The sequence below is a fragment of the Melopsittacus undulatus genome, chromosome 1, assembly GCF_012275295.1.
Source record: "Melopsittacus undulatus isolate bMelUnd1 chromosome 1, bMelUnd1.mat.Z, whole genome shotgun sequence".
NCBI classification, from domain to species: domain Eukaryota; kingdom Metazoa; phylum Chordata; class Aves; order Psittaciformes; family Psittaculidae; genus Melopsittacus; species Melopsittacus undulatus.
In genome coordinates this window covers 98858451-98874288 of record NC_047527.1, presented here as the reverse complement: position 1 = coordinate 98874288, position 15838 = coordinate 98858451, and the positions used below count along the sequence as shown (strand labels likewise).

The 15838-nt window shown below is 42.5% G+C and overlaps 1 protein-coding gene across 4 annotated transcripts in view; it reads right to left on the bottom strand.

Moving 5' to 3' along the window:
- Positions 1-15838, bottom strand: part of ALS2CL (ALS2 C-terminal like) — a 46821-nt gene that overhangs the window by 1375 nt on the left and 29608 nt on the right. For 2 of the 4 annotated variants that reach the window (XM_031044567.2, XM_031044569.2), the window contains exons 11-25: positions 15608-15673; positions 14697-14795; positions 12844-13002; positions 12426-12537; positions 10859-10936; positions 9172-9299; positions 7120-7293; positions 6456-6549; positions 5727-5884; positions 4191-4259; positions 3021-3194; positions 2079-2121; positions 1582-1643; positions 1337-1486; positions 234-330 (exon numbers count right to left, since the gene is read on the bottom strand). In XM_031044567.2, coding sequence (XP_030900427.2) covers positions 234-330; positions 1337-1486; positions 1582-1643; positions 2079-2121; positions 3021-3194; positions 4191-4259; positions 5727-5884; positions 6456-6549; positions 7120-7293; positions 9172-9299; positions 10859-10936; positions 12426-12537; positions 12844-13002; positions 14697-14795; positions 15608-15673 — 1663 coding nt within the window. Of the gene's footprint in view, positions 1-233; positions 331-1336; positions 1487-1581; positions 1644-2078; positions 2122-3020; positions 3195-3273; positions 3827-4190; positions 4260-5726; positions 5885-6455; positions 6550-7119; positions 7294-9171; positions 9300-10858; positions 10937-12425; positions 12538-12843; positions 13003-14696; positions 14796-15607; positions 15674-15838 lie in introns of those variants that run through there. The other 2 variants (XM_031044568.2, XM_031044570.2) reach the window with 2 other exon arrangements.

The following is a 15838-nucleotide window of genomic DNA, read 5'->3' as shown; positions in this document are numbered from 1 at the left end:
TCATCCTAAATTCTGGTCTCCTGCACACAAAGCAAAGCTACACTGCCCCCAAAAGCAGGATTAGATCTGCACATTACAAATGAATGTTAGGCATATTCTCTAGACTAGAAGTAAAATAACTTCATGTGCTAGGCATATAAGCAGCCCCCTAAAATTAAGGATATAGCACATCAGTATTGTTACTATTCAACACAGGTTAATGCAGTTTGCAACTGCTGAAAACATTTCCTTACCTCCAGGGCAGTTAACAGGAAGTCGTACAGTCCTCCTTGATTGGTAGGGTCCATCAAGTCTCTAATCAGATGGATTTCAGCTCCCAGATGCTGTATTCTAGGGGGAAAAACAAATCACAACTAGAACAAATCTCTGGGCATCTGGTGTTTGTGGGCATGTACTTCAAATCAGATTATGGAGAGAAGGAAGCACATATCTGCAAGTCCACTTCTGATTCCTTATGTATCACCTTGACCTTCTGGAGGCTGAGTCCTTGAGGTATCTGACATGACTGGATCTCAGTAAAGATACTCAATCATATGAGAATTTAAACTCATTATTTACAGCCTCTTATTCCCCTCCTGTCTCACCTGCAGTCAAGAAAACTGCCTAGCAAACAAAACTGTATCATCCAACATGACAGCAGCAGGGGGAGCTTCTGGATTTTGTGGACACATGTTCAAGTATTTCACCTTTTTTTGAAAAAAAGGGTGACCAAAACATATCCAGGAAGCCAGTGAGAGATTTTCACTCAAATTTACCAGGAAATAAATATATACAGTTTCATTCTGCTGGATGTAAGTGGGTCCCTGCAGTTACACTGAGGCAGCACAGAGCTTCTGTAAATGTGATACATTTCTGCCAAAGTCATTCCTACACAGGGAAAGTCTAATAACTAGATGATCGGTGTTCAGGACCTTCCTAGTCTTCAAAATGGATCACCGTGCCCCATTGAGAATGGAAAACAGAAGATGCATGGTATACAGATGATGCCTGGAAGGCATTAACAATTGGCCTTCAAAGGCTTCATGTTCCTAGTTTGTACTGTAATCTGACATGCACATAAGACTACATTTCCAATGACAACCCTGAATTACCCTCTCAGTTAAGAGATGTACACTCAGGAGGTCCCTAGCCACTTCACATATCATGGCCAACACCATCACACCACACCTGGCAGACAGTAGCACACAGAAACCCCAGTACAGCTCAGGTAAAAGCATGTACAAAACACAAGCCCTAGCTTTTAATGTAAATTATTTTGCTTGGAAATTTGGTTGTTCTTTCTCCAATTAAGGTATCACACAACAGCAACACCAGGAAATGAAAAGCTTACACTTACTTTGCTCGGGATACAACATACATCAGCAGAGGCAACAGGTCATCCATGGGAAGCTTGTAGTCCTTCTCCACCACCCGGGACACTGTGCTCTCAATCTCCTCGTATGTCTTCTGGAGGATCACCAGCTTTTCGCGGGGATCCACTGTGGTGCTGTCAGTATGAATACAGCCATGTCAAATGTATGGCACTTCTCAGAAAACAGAAAATTCCTGGTTAACAGTCAGAGGTTACGGGCAGTGACTTACATGAGCTTCTGCAAACATTCTGTGGCAGACAGGAAACACTTGTCTTTTATAAGGGACCTCCTCTGAAAGGGAGACAAAGAGTTGTGCCTCTGTAACAGTATCTCCTAGAAAAGCCACCCCATGGCTCCTCATCACTGGACCCAAAATAAACATGTTTGCTGCCCATAAAAGAGGGCAAAATAAAGCTGTTGTAGTCAATGCCACTCTGAGTGCACTGAGATGTCTGAAGTGCCACTCTGAAACAGATATCTTTGAAACACCACCAAGCAGAATATTACAAAGCAATCTTATTCAGAGTTCACATTCCCATCCATGGAAAATCATACCCAGTAGCTACAAATCATAACTAATCAACATACATTATGTAGCTCTGATTTCTGAGTACAGTTTCTGCCCTGTGATTATTTAGGTGAAGCTCCATTATTAGCCAGCACCAACATGTAGCCTGATGCCAGTTCACTAACTCACCAAAGCTAGCTGTTAGCATTATTTCCTACCTGGTTGGTTGTCAGGGTGAGATCTTTCAGAGGCCAGAGGTGTCTGAAACGAGATAACAGAGAAAAGATTTAGAATGCCAGTCTCCATATGTTCACTCTTAGTCAATTTTGACTACTTTCATCTCCTTATTCAAGGTGATGCTACTAAATGCATGATAAGTGCATGCTACTCATGCACTCTTGTAGGTGAATGAGGCTGTTTGCTTGTCTCTTCACTCTGCTACAGGAATAATTAATAACTTGGACTCATTAACCTGAGTACAGGATTCATTTTATTCACAGGTGCTCCTGTAATAATCAGTTGAGAGTTTTGGCACTTTCAGAATCGATTCCTCTCACGAGTTCAGACTGAATTAAACTGCCAGATTGAGACTCCGGGTCTCCTGTTACCCTGCCAAATCCTTGAGCTGCAGATGATGTTGTGTTAGAAACGCTCATGTGCCTCTTGGGTCTGAGATATCATTGATCCTCAGGTATCACTTCCAAAGATGGATCTAACTGCAAGAATGGATGAAGGAAACATCTGTCTCCACAGCCTTTTCACTGTCTTGAGACTCTGTCCCTACATTGTTAAGGTAAATGCCATTGAACGGACTACAGCCCTGTCTAAGGCACATTTATAAACTCAGTTTGATTGGTCCTGAGCTGGAGGAAGCCATTTGTTTGGTAAGCTAGAAGATAAAATTTTTGCTGCACAATATTAACATTAATAGAGCTAGTAGCAGCTTTCTGTTAGTCAATGCTGTCCTTCCAGACAGTATTGCAGGCATTCCAGACAGGACTTCCTCTGGAAGCCTAGGAAAACTTCCATACTACAGCCAATGATGGAGCCAGGAAAAGGTTGCACGTCCTTTCTTCCTGACCTCTCAGAGGTTTCCCTGGCTGCTGCTTTCCCAACTGGTATCATGGGGTTACATTCTGGTATGAAGAAACTTCACTTACTTCTGCACATCCAGAAACTCTAGCAGCTTAATGTCAGGAAACAGACTTAGGTCCATAATCCCTTGGCAGTAGAGGTCATCTTCTCTTTCATGGTAGAGCATGTAGAGCATGAAAAGCTCAGGGTAGAAGCAGGGCAAGATCAGTGGCAGGACCATGCTGCATGCCTTCTGATCACTGTGGCAGAGAAAAGCAGAGTCCTACAGTGAGATCCATAACCTTGATATTACCAAAAGCCCCATGGAACACAATGGAAGATACAGCTTCCGAGCCTGCAAGGTGTTCTTGCTCTCCCAGCCTTCTTCCACCTTTTTGTTCAATGTCACAGTTGGACAGTAGTGACCTATACAACACCCTCATGCATGTGTCCACAAGCTGGAGATGCAAGTGTATTTTATGCTGTAGGACAGGACAGATAACGGTTTCTCCATTGTTTCTTTAATCACAAAGAAACATGGAGCACTAGAGACCTATGTCAAGCTGTTCTTTCTGAGCTGTTTCAGTAGAGGACCTATTATTTCTTAAGGGACAAAAACCAAATAAATTCAGATAAAGCCTTTTTCTAGCTCCTTACAATTCCACCAATCTTCTGGCTTCATTCAGCCTGTATGGGGATAGCTCCAGATTACAGCAAAGAGAAATTCAAATAAAATGGGGACAGCTAGACAGAGCTGCTTCTTCTCACCCACAAAAACCATAAACCTGGGCCTCCCACAATTATTCCTACCTTATTATTCTAGGAATATCATGTCTTCTACCTCCTTTTTCACATTTCCCATGCTGTACTCCCTATTTCCAGGCCTGCCTTTCTGTCAGGAAAGATATGGAAGTCACCATCCCTGAACAAGTTCCTGTGACTAATGCAAAGCACATGGTGGCGCTAGGACTGCTGTCTCACACACAACCATGCTGTTGCACAGTAGCTGGTGTGGGTAATCTTGCCAGGCTGTGTACCACACACACCTCCAACTCACCTCTGTTCTGCTGCAGAACATTAATAAATCGTGCTTATACTTCAAGTATAACAACTGAAAGCTTTGCACTCAGAGAGAAGTGTGGATACTAAACCTGACCCAAATGGACAAATATAATCAGTTCAACACTCACTGTATTTTAGAAGACACCCCATATGTCCGAACATCTTAAAATTAAACAACCAGTGGTGATACATACCTTATATCCCCCTCCACATGCTTTGCAGGCAGTTGGCCTTTCTGTTCCAGTGCCAGGCGGAGCAAACCCCTACAAGAGCAGCAGAACTGAGGTTCTGTAAACTGAGGTTTAATTCCCTCTCTCATTTTTTAAAGTGTAATTTGTTATTCACAAGTGAGGAGATCAGCTGTCCCAACATCAAGTGAGCTGTTAGTAAAGTTCTCTGTAATCTTTGCAGTGTTGTTTCATTATTTCAGGGCTTTTTTCATTACCAGCAGAAGCTTCCAGGAATGACTAAGCATTTAAAAATCTCCATAGCTTCTGAAGAGTAGAATGGTCATTCTGAAGATGCTGTGTATTGAGCACCATCTCTTTGTATTGTTACTCAAGGGTAGGGCATGAGGTTTCAGGACCTGCCATACCAACCAGTTCTTTAATCCATCCACGAACACTGGTGGATGTTCATACTCTGAAAAAGTGGCTTGGGTTTGTCTTGATATTTCCAAGCCAAAACTTCATCATCTTAAAATGAGGATTAGGGAAAGGTTGTCTTTCTTGGTGTAGCAGTATTGGCCTAGGAAACTTAGCCAAGGGCACAGCAGAGCAAAGTAGGTCTCCCTCCCCACCCTGCATGTGAAAGTTCTTGAGACATGAAGCAAACTTTCCAAGGTCTGCACTAAGCTCAGAAGCACTTTTACATGAACCAATACTCAGGTTGTCAGATCTGATGTACTGTTCATGAACATAGTTCAGATGAACTGAATCAAATCTGACTTGTTCCCATCAGCTCTGCTGCTGTTCCCAGACTGCTCCAGGACAGACAACCCCTCATGCCTGAGGAAGCTGGCAGCCTTCCTCAAGCACACAAGGCTACACTGATAATGACAGCTTTTATCCAACCTCTTATTTTTAAGGCAATACCACCCTGAGTGCAGCTAGAGGCAGAGTTCCTCACCTCTGCCTACTGTAGCATTTCTCATATCTTCTCCCAAATGATGCTCAAACAGCAACAGAACCCAATCAAGCATTTGATCCAATCTTTAATTACCCAAAAGCAGAACCACACAACTGAGCAACCTCATTTTAGAGTCACTACCCACACCAGCCGAGCCAATATGCTTACACTGCATGTTCTTAACTCCCATTGAGTTGAGGCATGTTGAGCTTATGCTATTTTTTATTCAAACAGATACATTGAACATCACTGTTGTGTGCTCTGATATACTTTGGTGCCGTCATTACGTAGTGTGATTTCTTGCTCATATTTGTGCTTATCTAAATTAAACCTTCTTATGAGCAACAGCTCATTGAGATTTGGTAACATTAAAGCCCCTGGTTCGTGTACTGAGCAATGGGGATAATAAAGGTTTTCAAGGTCTATATGACCTCAGTTATTGCAAATAACTCTTTATATAGCACCATTATGAAGCAACTTTCCCAAGAAATATGCTGCAAAATAAAGCAACACTGTCGCCTGAAAAAAGTTACCCCAGTGGCCTACACTGCAAAGCCCTCTATGCTCATACCCATTGGAAGGACTCAACGTGCTTGACTTACTGGTAAAACTCCCATATTTTCTTTGCGTAGTACTTGATTTCCTCTTGTGCCATAGTCAGCAAGTGTTTGTTGGCCCCAATCCCAGAATATGTTGCCTGAAAAGCTATTGTCAAGGCCTTCAGCAGCTTTCCCAGTGGGTGCAGGGAAGACTTCAATGCCTGCATGATAGAGGAAAATTAAATTTTGCAAGTCAGCCCTTGCCATTAGTAGAGGATAACATGGAAAGGCCACCCTTTCTCTTGTCAGGAAAGAAGAACAAGCCTAGAAGTCATCAACTATAATTTTAGTCTATTTTTGCTGGCACAAGCTCATTCTCTTCCCATTATTTGGCAAAAATACGCTTAGCAGAATTGCTGTTCTGATGAGATGAGATAAGAGAGAGCAAAGAGTGCTTCGGGGAAAGGCTAGTTGAGTGAAAAACAATCACTGGGAATTCATGGAGGTTTATTTATCACTTCAAGCTCCTGGTTATTCCCTGACACAGTTTGAGAATCAAGAGTGAAGCTTAATTATCACTTCCTGGCCTGCATAACTGTACATAAAATGAGTGTGCAAAAAGCATGAAGAACAACCCTCCTATTTACAAACATATATTTACACTTAATTTAGAGAAGATTCTTGAAATCACTGGCAAAGTTGTATGTGCTAAAAGAAAGCAATAGAAAATTGCTACGATCCATGTCTGTGGTCTAGTGGACAGACATGGATCACTATGGTTTAAAACTTTACCTTCTCTAAATAACTTGGTAGTGACTCCAGCCCCTGGTGCTGGACAAGCTCTTCAAGAATATCTTCTGTCCTCCAGGATACGTCCTCAGTCCCCCTGAAAAGATGAGAGTTGAGGAAGTAAAAAACACACAATGAAGCACTGGGATAAATCCAAATTGGTATTGTGGGTAGATTCCAAGGGGGCAATAAGACTATTAGAAATTAATTTTTCTCTGTCCTTTTCAGTGTAATTGCTCGACTGGCTTATGGTACCTGTGATTCTCTAAACTCAATTTCATCTCACAACCAGCCTGAGCTGCATCCTGCACATGCTTGTCAGAAATATTTTAGGTATTTTCTTAAGGAGAGATGGATTTACTCTGGATCAGCTTATGATGTCAGCTAGTTTTCCTTCAAATACAAGAGGAGTCAGTGATGAATGAGTCATGTGCAGATGCATACATTTAATCAAATTAATCCCATCCAAATTTTTGTGTATAAGAATGAATCTCAATAGCACAACCATAAATTTAGGCATAAAATTCATCCTCCTGTCTCACAGACAGGAACAAATGGATAGCGCTTGGGTTCGTAACTTTAACACATGGCAGACCCTAATGTAAACCACCATCCTCTCTATACAAATGGGTTCCTCTGTTGCAATAAAGGCATGCAATACTCATACCTTTGGCAAAATAGGTACTCCTGAGACTTCCGCAGCTCCTTGCTTGTTTGTATGTGGAACCCCATGAAAGACTCCTCTGTTTCTTCTTTGCAGCCAGAGTGGATGAACTCCAGGAACTGATCATAGATTCCCTTCCACCTCTTCTCCACAGGAAACTCCTTGAGGCCCAGCTGACTGCAAAACACAATGTGGCATTATGCTTTTCTACCTCCCTCAATTATTTCAGACTTCATTTTCAAATATGGAAGGTTCTCCAGGGTCCAGTTTTAACACAATAATTATTGAAGCCATGAAGATGGCAGTGCCTAACTGAAGAAAAAAAAAACCAGATTCAACAAAAAGCAACTCAAGTCTATTGTCCTAACAACAAGGTACTTTGGGTGAAGAAAAAAATCCTGGTGGAATGTGGATCAGTAATCTGAATCTCTGCAAGTGAATTGAGGTGAATTGATCACAGGCTTTCTGCTCCACTTATGGATCATTCTAAATATAGACTATAATGTCAGCTGAGAGCCTGAAGACTTACAGCAACAAGATGGCTGAGCAACCACAACCAGTAGCTGTTGCTGCCTGAAAAGCACAGGAAACAGGAGATGAAACTGAACTGGGTTTTATGAGAGGATTTAACCTCGGAGGATAGCACCTGTGTTTCCCACTGGAGCTCCCTCATTTCATTTAAACTGACTAAACCCAGGCCCTACAGCCTGGCAACCAGAGCATCTCTTTGCAGGGTTCAGTCCTGAGGATAAGAGTCTGTATCAGAAAGTGTGGCCAGATAGCTTCAGATCAGTTACTCCTGCCCTGCAATTGCGCTGTTGCCTGCCAAAGCAGCATCAGCACCCCATGAATGATCCTGGCACCACAGCCTTCCTCTACATAGAGCACTATCCAACTCAAGCTCTTCAGAGCTTCATGTGGTGTGCTTCACATCTTTTTTTTTTTTCCCACCTCTACAATATCAGGTGGTAATAATATCCATGTAGTTGCACAGAAGGACAGGAAAGGAGCAAGTGATGCATTTTAGCTGCCCACCTTTTTCTGCATAGCTTCAGACCCATCTGTCTGTATACACAGAAATATAGCATCATAGAATAGTTAGGGTTGGAAAGGACCTTAAGATCATCTAATTCCACCCCCTCTGCCATGGGCAGGGACACCTCACACTAAATCATGTCACCCAAGGCTCTGTCCAACCTGGACATGAACACTGCCAGGGATGGAGCATTCACAACTTCCTTGGCCAACCCAACCTGCGCAACATGTGTACATGCACACACATGTACCAATCACTGAAAATGTTAAGCCTCCAAAACTCTATTCAGTCTGAGGATGGGAGTATCTCTGGGTGGATGGTGGCAGAATGGGCGTAGAGCGTTTGTTCTCTGCTTCCCATGTGGCATTAACATTAAATAACAAACTGTGCTCTTTCTTTCACTGCATATAAACTAGTTTTCAGATCATCATCACAGAATCATAGAAAGGTTTTCGTTTGAAGGGAACTCATCCAGTGCAACCCCTCTGCCAAGGGCAGGGACACCTTCCACTAGACCAGGTTGGTCAAAGCCCCATCCAACCTGGCCTTGAACACTGACAGGGATGGGGCAACCACAGCCTCTCTGGGCAACCTGTGCCAGGGCCTCACCACCCTCACACAAAAGAGCTTCTTTCTAATACCTAATCCAAATCTCCCCTCTGTCAGTTTGAAGTAATTCTTCCTCATCCTATCACTACAGGTCTTAGTAAAATGTCTATCCCCATTAAACCATGAAACCATCTTTCTTATATGCCCCTTTTAGGTACTCAAAGTCTGCTCTATGGTCTCCCTGGAGTCTTCTCCAGGCTGAACAAGCCCAGCTCTCTCAGCCTGTCTCCATAGCAGAGGTGCTCCAGCTCTCAGAGCATCTTCATGGCCTTCCTTTGGACTTGCTCCAACAGATCCATGTCTTTCTTTCAGCAATGGCTGCCTTGATCCCTGCAGGGACTGATCCAGTACTTATCTAGGTAGGGTCAAAACACAAGCCATGACCCAAGAAGTAAGCTCTTGTTGCTCACGCTTTGGTTATTCGGTCATCCAGCTGCTCATTTGATGTGTTCAGGACACCATGCGTCTGAAGGCCTTGGCCTGATTTGTTAGTAAAGGTTCCCTCCAAAATGAAGCCATTGGCAAATGACAGCTTTCCCTGTAATGGAGAAAAAGGGTTATTCTGCCAACATCTCATTATAGAGAGGAAACAAGCTGGACTGAGATCACAGATTCTCTTTTCTACAGAGCCAGCTCCTGAAGTGATGACTCAGAAAAACTTCCAGGGCAGAGGTGCAGAATTTTAGCATCCAAAGCAATAGTGTCATTAAGATGGCAGTCACTGGAGACAACAGGTCCTCACTATTGAATGACACACGTAGGATTCTGAAGCAGAAAGACCACCACAGTCACAGAGTAAAATACTTGAATTATGCATTACAAACAGCCAATATCTTCTTTGAGTTATAAATTTTTATGGCTTAAATTTGACAATAGCTATTTCTAAGTTAGAGTGAACACATGAAACTTTTATTTCGCCCCTGTTTTATCTCTGCTTATTAAAGTTGTAGGCATGTTTGGCCTCACAGGTAGGGGCTTCAGATGATATTCACCATAAACACTTTGAAAGTGTTTGCTGCTATAAGACAAACCTGAAATTCTCTGAGGCAAATACAGAAGATACACAGTAGCTTGACTCAAATTTAGAGGTTTAGAGGTTAATTATATCAAATCCAAATCCAAACAATATTGTAACTAGTCCGACTTTGAACTCAAACCTAAAATCTTCATTGCTAATAGCAGGAGGCACACCATCTTTAGATAAAGAACAGATTTTTTAAGACTAACCACTAAAACTAAGCATTCATCTTGGAAGAATTATCTAAGCAATATAATCAGTCTCTGCAAAATCCACCCCAAGTCTTCTGGCTGAAGAAGATGATGACACCTTTTCCTCCCATGACAAGTCAGTAAATGACAGGGCTCATTTGCAGTCATTATTAAGTGTCCATTTTGACATCCGCTCAGTTCTGATATAACCACATACTTCCTGTTAGACTCATCACTGATTTCTGTAACAAGCTGGAGGGCTGGTTTTCCCTGCAGCAGGGCACTTTATGAACACTTTGAGCAGATATTTCTGTTAAAGATCAACCACAAAACATTGAACATGTCAATGCAGTGTCCAGATTGCAAAATTAAGTTTCCAAGGTCCCTTAGCTATGTTCATATCTCAGTTACATCATTCTAGTGCTGGTACTGCAACTCCACTTGGTTTATGCAACATTTCCTGTGTTCCCAACCACTACAAAGGCTTAAATATTTGTTCTAAGAATACAAAACCGTCGCAACTACAGCTGCAAAGCACAGCCAGGAATACTCCACCAATAAACACCCCCCCCCCAAAAAAAAAAAACAACAGCAAAACAACCAAACCCCTCAACATAAACAAAATGTTAAAAAAAACAAAACAATGCGCAAAGCCTGCAGCTACTGGAAGTCTCTCAGCTGCAGCTTTCCTTCTGTGGATGAGACTAGTAATTGGGGGGGGGGGGGAGAGGGGGAGGGAAAACCAAACAAAAAAAAAAAGAAGGGAATATTTTTTCTTGTTTCCTGGGGGCGAAGTGGAGTAGGATATTGTGAACTTTAAAGATTAATCTCTCAGCCCTCTGGAAAGCTGCTACTGTATAGAAAGGCTGAGATGAAGGAAGTGCTCACCTTTCCAACAAATGTTAGATCTTCTGTGAAGTTCCCTTCGTAGACGTAGTCATCCTCCAAGAGCAGAATCCCAGAACCCTTCATTTCAAAGCAGAAGTAGTGAATACATGACACTGATTTTCTATCTGCTTACATTCAGCTAGAAAGAGACACTGGCTTGGACTGTTTATGGGCTGTAGATTCTGAGAACCTTTTTGGAAGCCCAACATACATTGCAGTGCTCAAGACAAAACCATGGGAGGTGTTCTAGAGATAACCCATTAGGAATCACTGCACAGAGAAGTTCCAGAATAGTCAGGAGGTTTTAAACAACAGTACTATTGCTTTCATTTCTGTAGAAGAAGGAACAAAAGACAGACTTCTGTACTAAGAATGGTCATCAGGAACTGTCATAGGGGTCAAACTCATGGTCCTTCTGATCTTATGACTTTTAGGTGGTTGTAGTCATTCTTTGCAAAATGATTAAAAGAGGAAGGCAGCTGCTATGTAGAATTAGCTTTGTCCCTTGCTGTGCAGTCAACAGGACTTTAATGAGCTTCTTCTAAGCATTCATTAAATGACTTTGTTCTATTACCCCTCAAACTCCCATGGCTGCCTACAGTAGCACACGTTTCAGAGAAGGAGCACCAAGATGCAGAACAGACACAGGACAATTTATATGGGGAAAGAGTCTTCTTGGTGGGGCTTAGTCCATGGTTTGGACCCAAAGGTTTACATGTACCAATACTAGCCAGAAAATGTGGTCAGTTTTAGAGCTGTAACACATTTTCCGTTGGAATGATTTTCTTGATGGAAAGCACCCTTCCTGGCAAAAATAAAAGGTTTCCAAGGGAAGCTTCTTGGCCATACCAATTTTCCACTAGGAAAATTGAAGTGATTGCTCCCCACCCGGAAGCCTTGTGAAGTTAAAGAAGCCTTTGGCAGCTGGCAAACCAAAAGACAGCTTTATTTTGGTTCCCCACAGATGGAGGTTTTATGGAAAGTCCTTCCGACAAAGTTTCCATGCTAAACATTTTGTCCTAATTTGGTGAGTGGGGAAGGGGTTGTTTGTTTTTTTAAGCATGTATTTTTCGTTAGAAGAAATGTTTTTACTTCCAAGCCAATTCTAGTGATGCCAATCCCTTCTGCTTTCCCTGCCAACACCTAAACTTTCAATGAACTGGACAGCCAACTTGTTATAGGTAAGCTCACACTGGGAACGTAAAGACTGGTCTCCAAGACAGATGTATTATCATATACAACTGTGCAGCAGTTCACATGTGAGCAGTTCACATGTGAGTCCTGATGGTCAGTTTAAAAGCCAGACCTACAAGTGGTCTTAGGTTGAGCAAGGAGAAGCAGCAGTCCCACATCTAGCTTCTACCTGCACCTTAGGAAAGTGATAAGAAACAAGACTTAATCTAGGTCTTGTTCTTCAAAAACATTTTCATGGTAAAACATCGCTGCTGATATTTTCTTGCTTTGCATTTTCCCTCAAAGATTAATTATGATGTGAAATCTTTATCTTGCCCTTGATGGAGAATTCCACATTCCACTGATTCAGAGTCTACTGAAAGTATGTACTCACCACCATTTTATCAGCATGAAAAGTCCTCTGATAGCAGACACCCGACTGGGTTACTACAATGCCTTGACCATGTTTGTGATCATCGAGCCATGTCCCTATGTATCTCTCTCCTCTGGAATGCAACGGAAAACAAAATATTTTTTCCCCTGTTTTTTTAGATCTTAAGTCGATTTTATGTTTAACTTACTGGTGCTAGTTTTGCCTGATATAATGCTCTATGCAGCACAAGTGCCAGACGTACTGCACAAACTCAGTTCATATAATGCTTTCCCAGGAGCTGAAGCCTTATAGCAAAGGTTGAACACACCACCCCTTCATCCCCAAGTCTCCTCATCAAAACATTAGGTTTCACCCCTGCCAATAGAGGGGAAAAATCTGTCAGGCCCCTAAAGCCTGCTCTGATCCATACCACCTTTACCTATCTTTGTCTTCCCAGACTCCATATCCATTCTTCTTGTCATTTTCCCACTGTCCTGTGTATTTAAATGGATGCTCAGCTGAACAATTTTCCAGTATCCCAAACCCTTGACGCACATTGTCTTTGAAGTAACCTTTGTAGACCATATCATTCCCATACCTGCATGGAGACAGATAGACAGAAGTTAAGACAGTGACTGTTTAATAGCTACTGTTGGAGTAGGAGGCCAGGAAAGTAAATAGATTAGACTCATCTGCTGGCTAAACATTCTAAATATCTGACTGACAACTCTGGAGCTGGTAGTTGTTTACTATAAGGAATGTGCACCACCCAAGCTAATCACTCCACAGTAATATTACCCAAGGACAAAACACTTAGGCTTCCAGTCTGGGAGAGGCTACTCAGTCCTTGACCTCTCACCAGCCAAGTCACGGTGACCACTGGTTAATCCAGGGTTGGAGCAGATCAGATCAACAAGGGCATGTAGGTGATAGGACAAGGAGGAATAGCTTTAAGCTGAAATAGTAGGGATTTAAATGAGATATGAAGAGGAAGTTCCTCACTGTGAGGGTGGTGAGACATTGGAACAGGTTGCCAAAAGAAGTTGTGGATGCCCCACCCCTGGAAGCAGGAATCCCTTTCTTTGCTTGACAACCCCCCCTTTTCTTGGGATCATCCTGCTGAGAAGAGCTTCTCTCAGCGCTGCCCATGTTGGCCAGCAGATCTTCACTGCTGCAACAGTGAAAACATTCTAAGCAGAGCTGTCATGTAATTATGAATGTGCTCTAACATTTGACACCTAAGATACGGGCACAACACTGCTCAGATGGCTCCAAGTTCCCCACAGATTTCTGCATTTCTGAGTTTGATTCATAAATAAGAAGCAGAACATGCAGGCTGCAGGAAGGAAGATGGCCTATCCCACAGTAAGCAGCTGGAAAGCTGGGCTGTGTGCTTTCCTCTGTCACACTTGGTGCAATCAAGGCAGGGGCAAGAACATGCAGTAACAGCAGGCAGTCCAGTCTTCACACTTGCCAGCCCATTTGGCCACAATCCACATGTGACCTAAGCAAAGATGGGGATACTGTTGTGCTCAGTGCTAGATAAATGAATCAAGCTGGTCCTGTCTACTTATCCCCTAGGCTGCAAATGAAACCAGTTTATACCTACTACCTGGGTAGGCCTCCACTGCCATTTCTAGCTTTCTAAATGGAAGGTAGGTGGTGAGTAAGGCTGGGACAGTAGAGACCAGGATCCATCCAAATTCCCAGCAGCACTTTGAAACACAGGTGTACAAATGACTGTTTCAAGAAGCATTCTGATGAACAAATAAGAAAATCTCAGACTCTATTTGTTAAATTAAGCTCTGTGTTTAAGCTCAGAATTCGAGTGAGCCAACTGAAGGAACCAACTCCCTTCAGTAGTTCAGTGTAACAGTTGACTCCCAGACCAACAACTCCATCCGTCATTAAGGAACCTAGTCTACACAAGATTTAACTCAGGCAGCATGGCCAGGGGACACAGAGTGAGCTGTGTGCTCCATCAAGTCTCTCCCTGCTCTGCAATTGCAAGAATGAATACAAGATTATATCCTCACATATAGCACACAGAGGATGCTATGTCAGGTAGGTACAACAGTCACAGCTTGCAGAGAAGCTCTTACTATTCTGATGTCCAGGAGACTCAGGGCTTGTGAAGAAGCCATACTGCCCATCTCCAAAGCAAAATCTTCTGGCACCTGAATTACCCTGGGTTTTAACACTGTGAGCCTTCCACAGTGAGGTGGGAACATTTCACCCTTAAAATATATGGAGTCCCCTTTTTGCCCAGATGTGTCTTTGGGTTTTACTTACTCACAGATTCCATAGCCTCTCATCTTGCCCTTGTACCAGTGACACTTATAACAGTCATATCGGTCTTCAGAACGGCGTGGAACAAGACATATTCCAAACCTACAAAATGCGTATGGCAGAGGTTAGCACGACAAAAGACAGGTCTGTTGTACTGGATGAAGATTAAAAACTAAGGACTTTCCAGATTCCCAGGCTGATTTACATGGTTGGGATCAGCTCTACCTCTGACACTATCTCTAGGTGTCAATGAAATCGGTCCAAGGAAAAGCTCGTCTCCTTGTGAGCTGCAGTCACAGTCTCTTATCGCTTCTTCTACAGAGCCACTTCCAGTGTTGTTGGTTTTGCCCCCTCTCTACCCTTTCCTCATTTTAGGGGCAGAGATAGACTACAAAAGCAATTGCTTTGGTCCAGACAAAATGTTTTCTTAATCCTGACACAAAGTATTTAGATTTTTCCCTTTAAAAGCCTAACCTATTCTGAACTCATGTACAAATGAGAAATCTAAAAGTCTTACTTTTAAAAAAAATTTTGAAAAATAATATTGTTTTTTCATTGTACATTTTCTTTGCCCCAAACATTCTTCATTTAAAAGAGGTTTTTAAAGATATCTAAAAATAGATTTTTCAAGGCATTTCATGTGAACAAATTCATGTAGATTTAGGGATCAGGGCTCATGTTCATCCAGCTGAATGGAAATATCTGCATCTGAATTGGTCATCTTTCCACAATTCTTTTACTGTGGTCACTGTCAACATACTCACCTCAGGTTAAGTCAGGTGTCTAGAATAGGTCAGATGAATTGGTCTATAGTAAATAGAGTCCTACAAGACACCACTGTCCTTATAACCCTGGGAGGAACCATTTCTCAGCCTGTTTTGAAAGCAAGAAACTCCCTGGTTTTCAAGGCTTACCCATGCTCCAAGCCCTCTTTGAAATCTCCAACATGGTTTCGTCCATCGCGCCATTTCAGTGTCCCCCTGCAATTCAAAGCAAGTGTTATACAAAGGACATCACCAGCAACACTCACAGCTGCAACAGAAGGTATCAAGAAGCAACCCCAAAATGGCTAACACCAAAACACTTTCTCAGGGGATGGAGACACAGTTCTCCAGGCACCTCTGGGACTTCGGTTTGCACTTTAA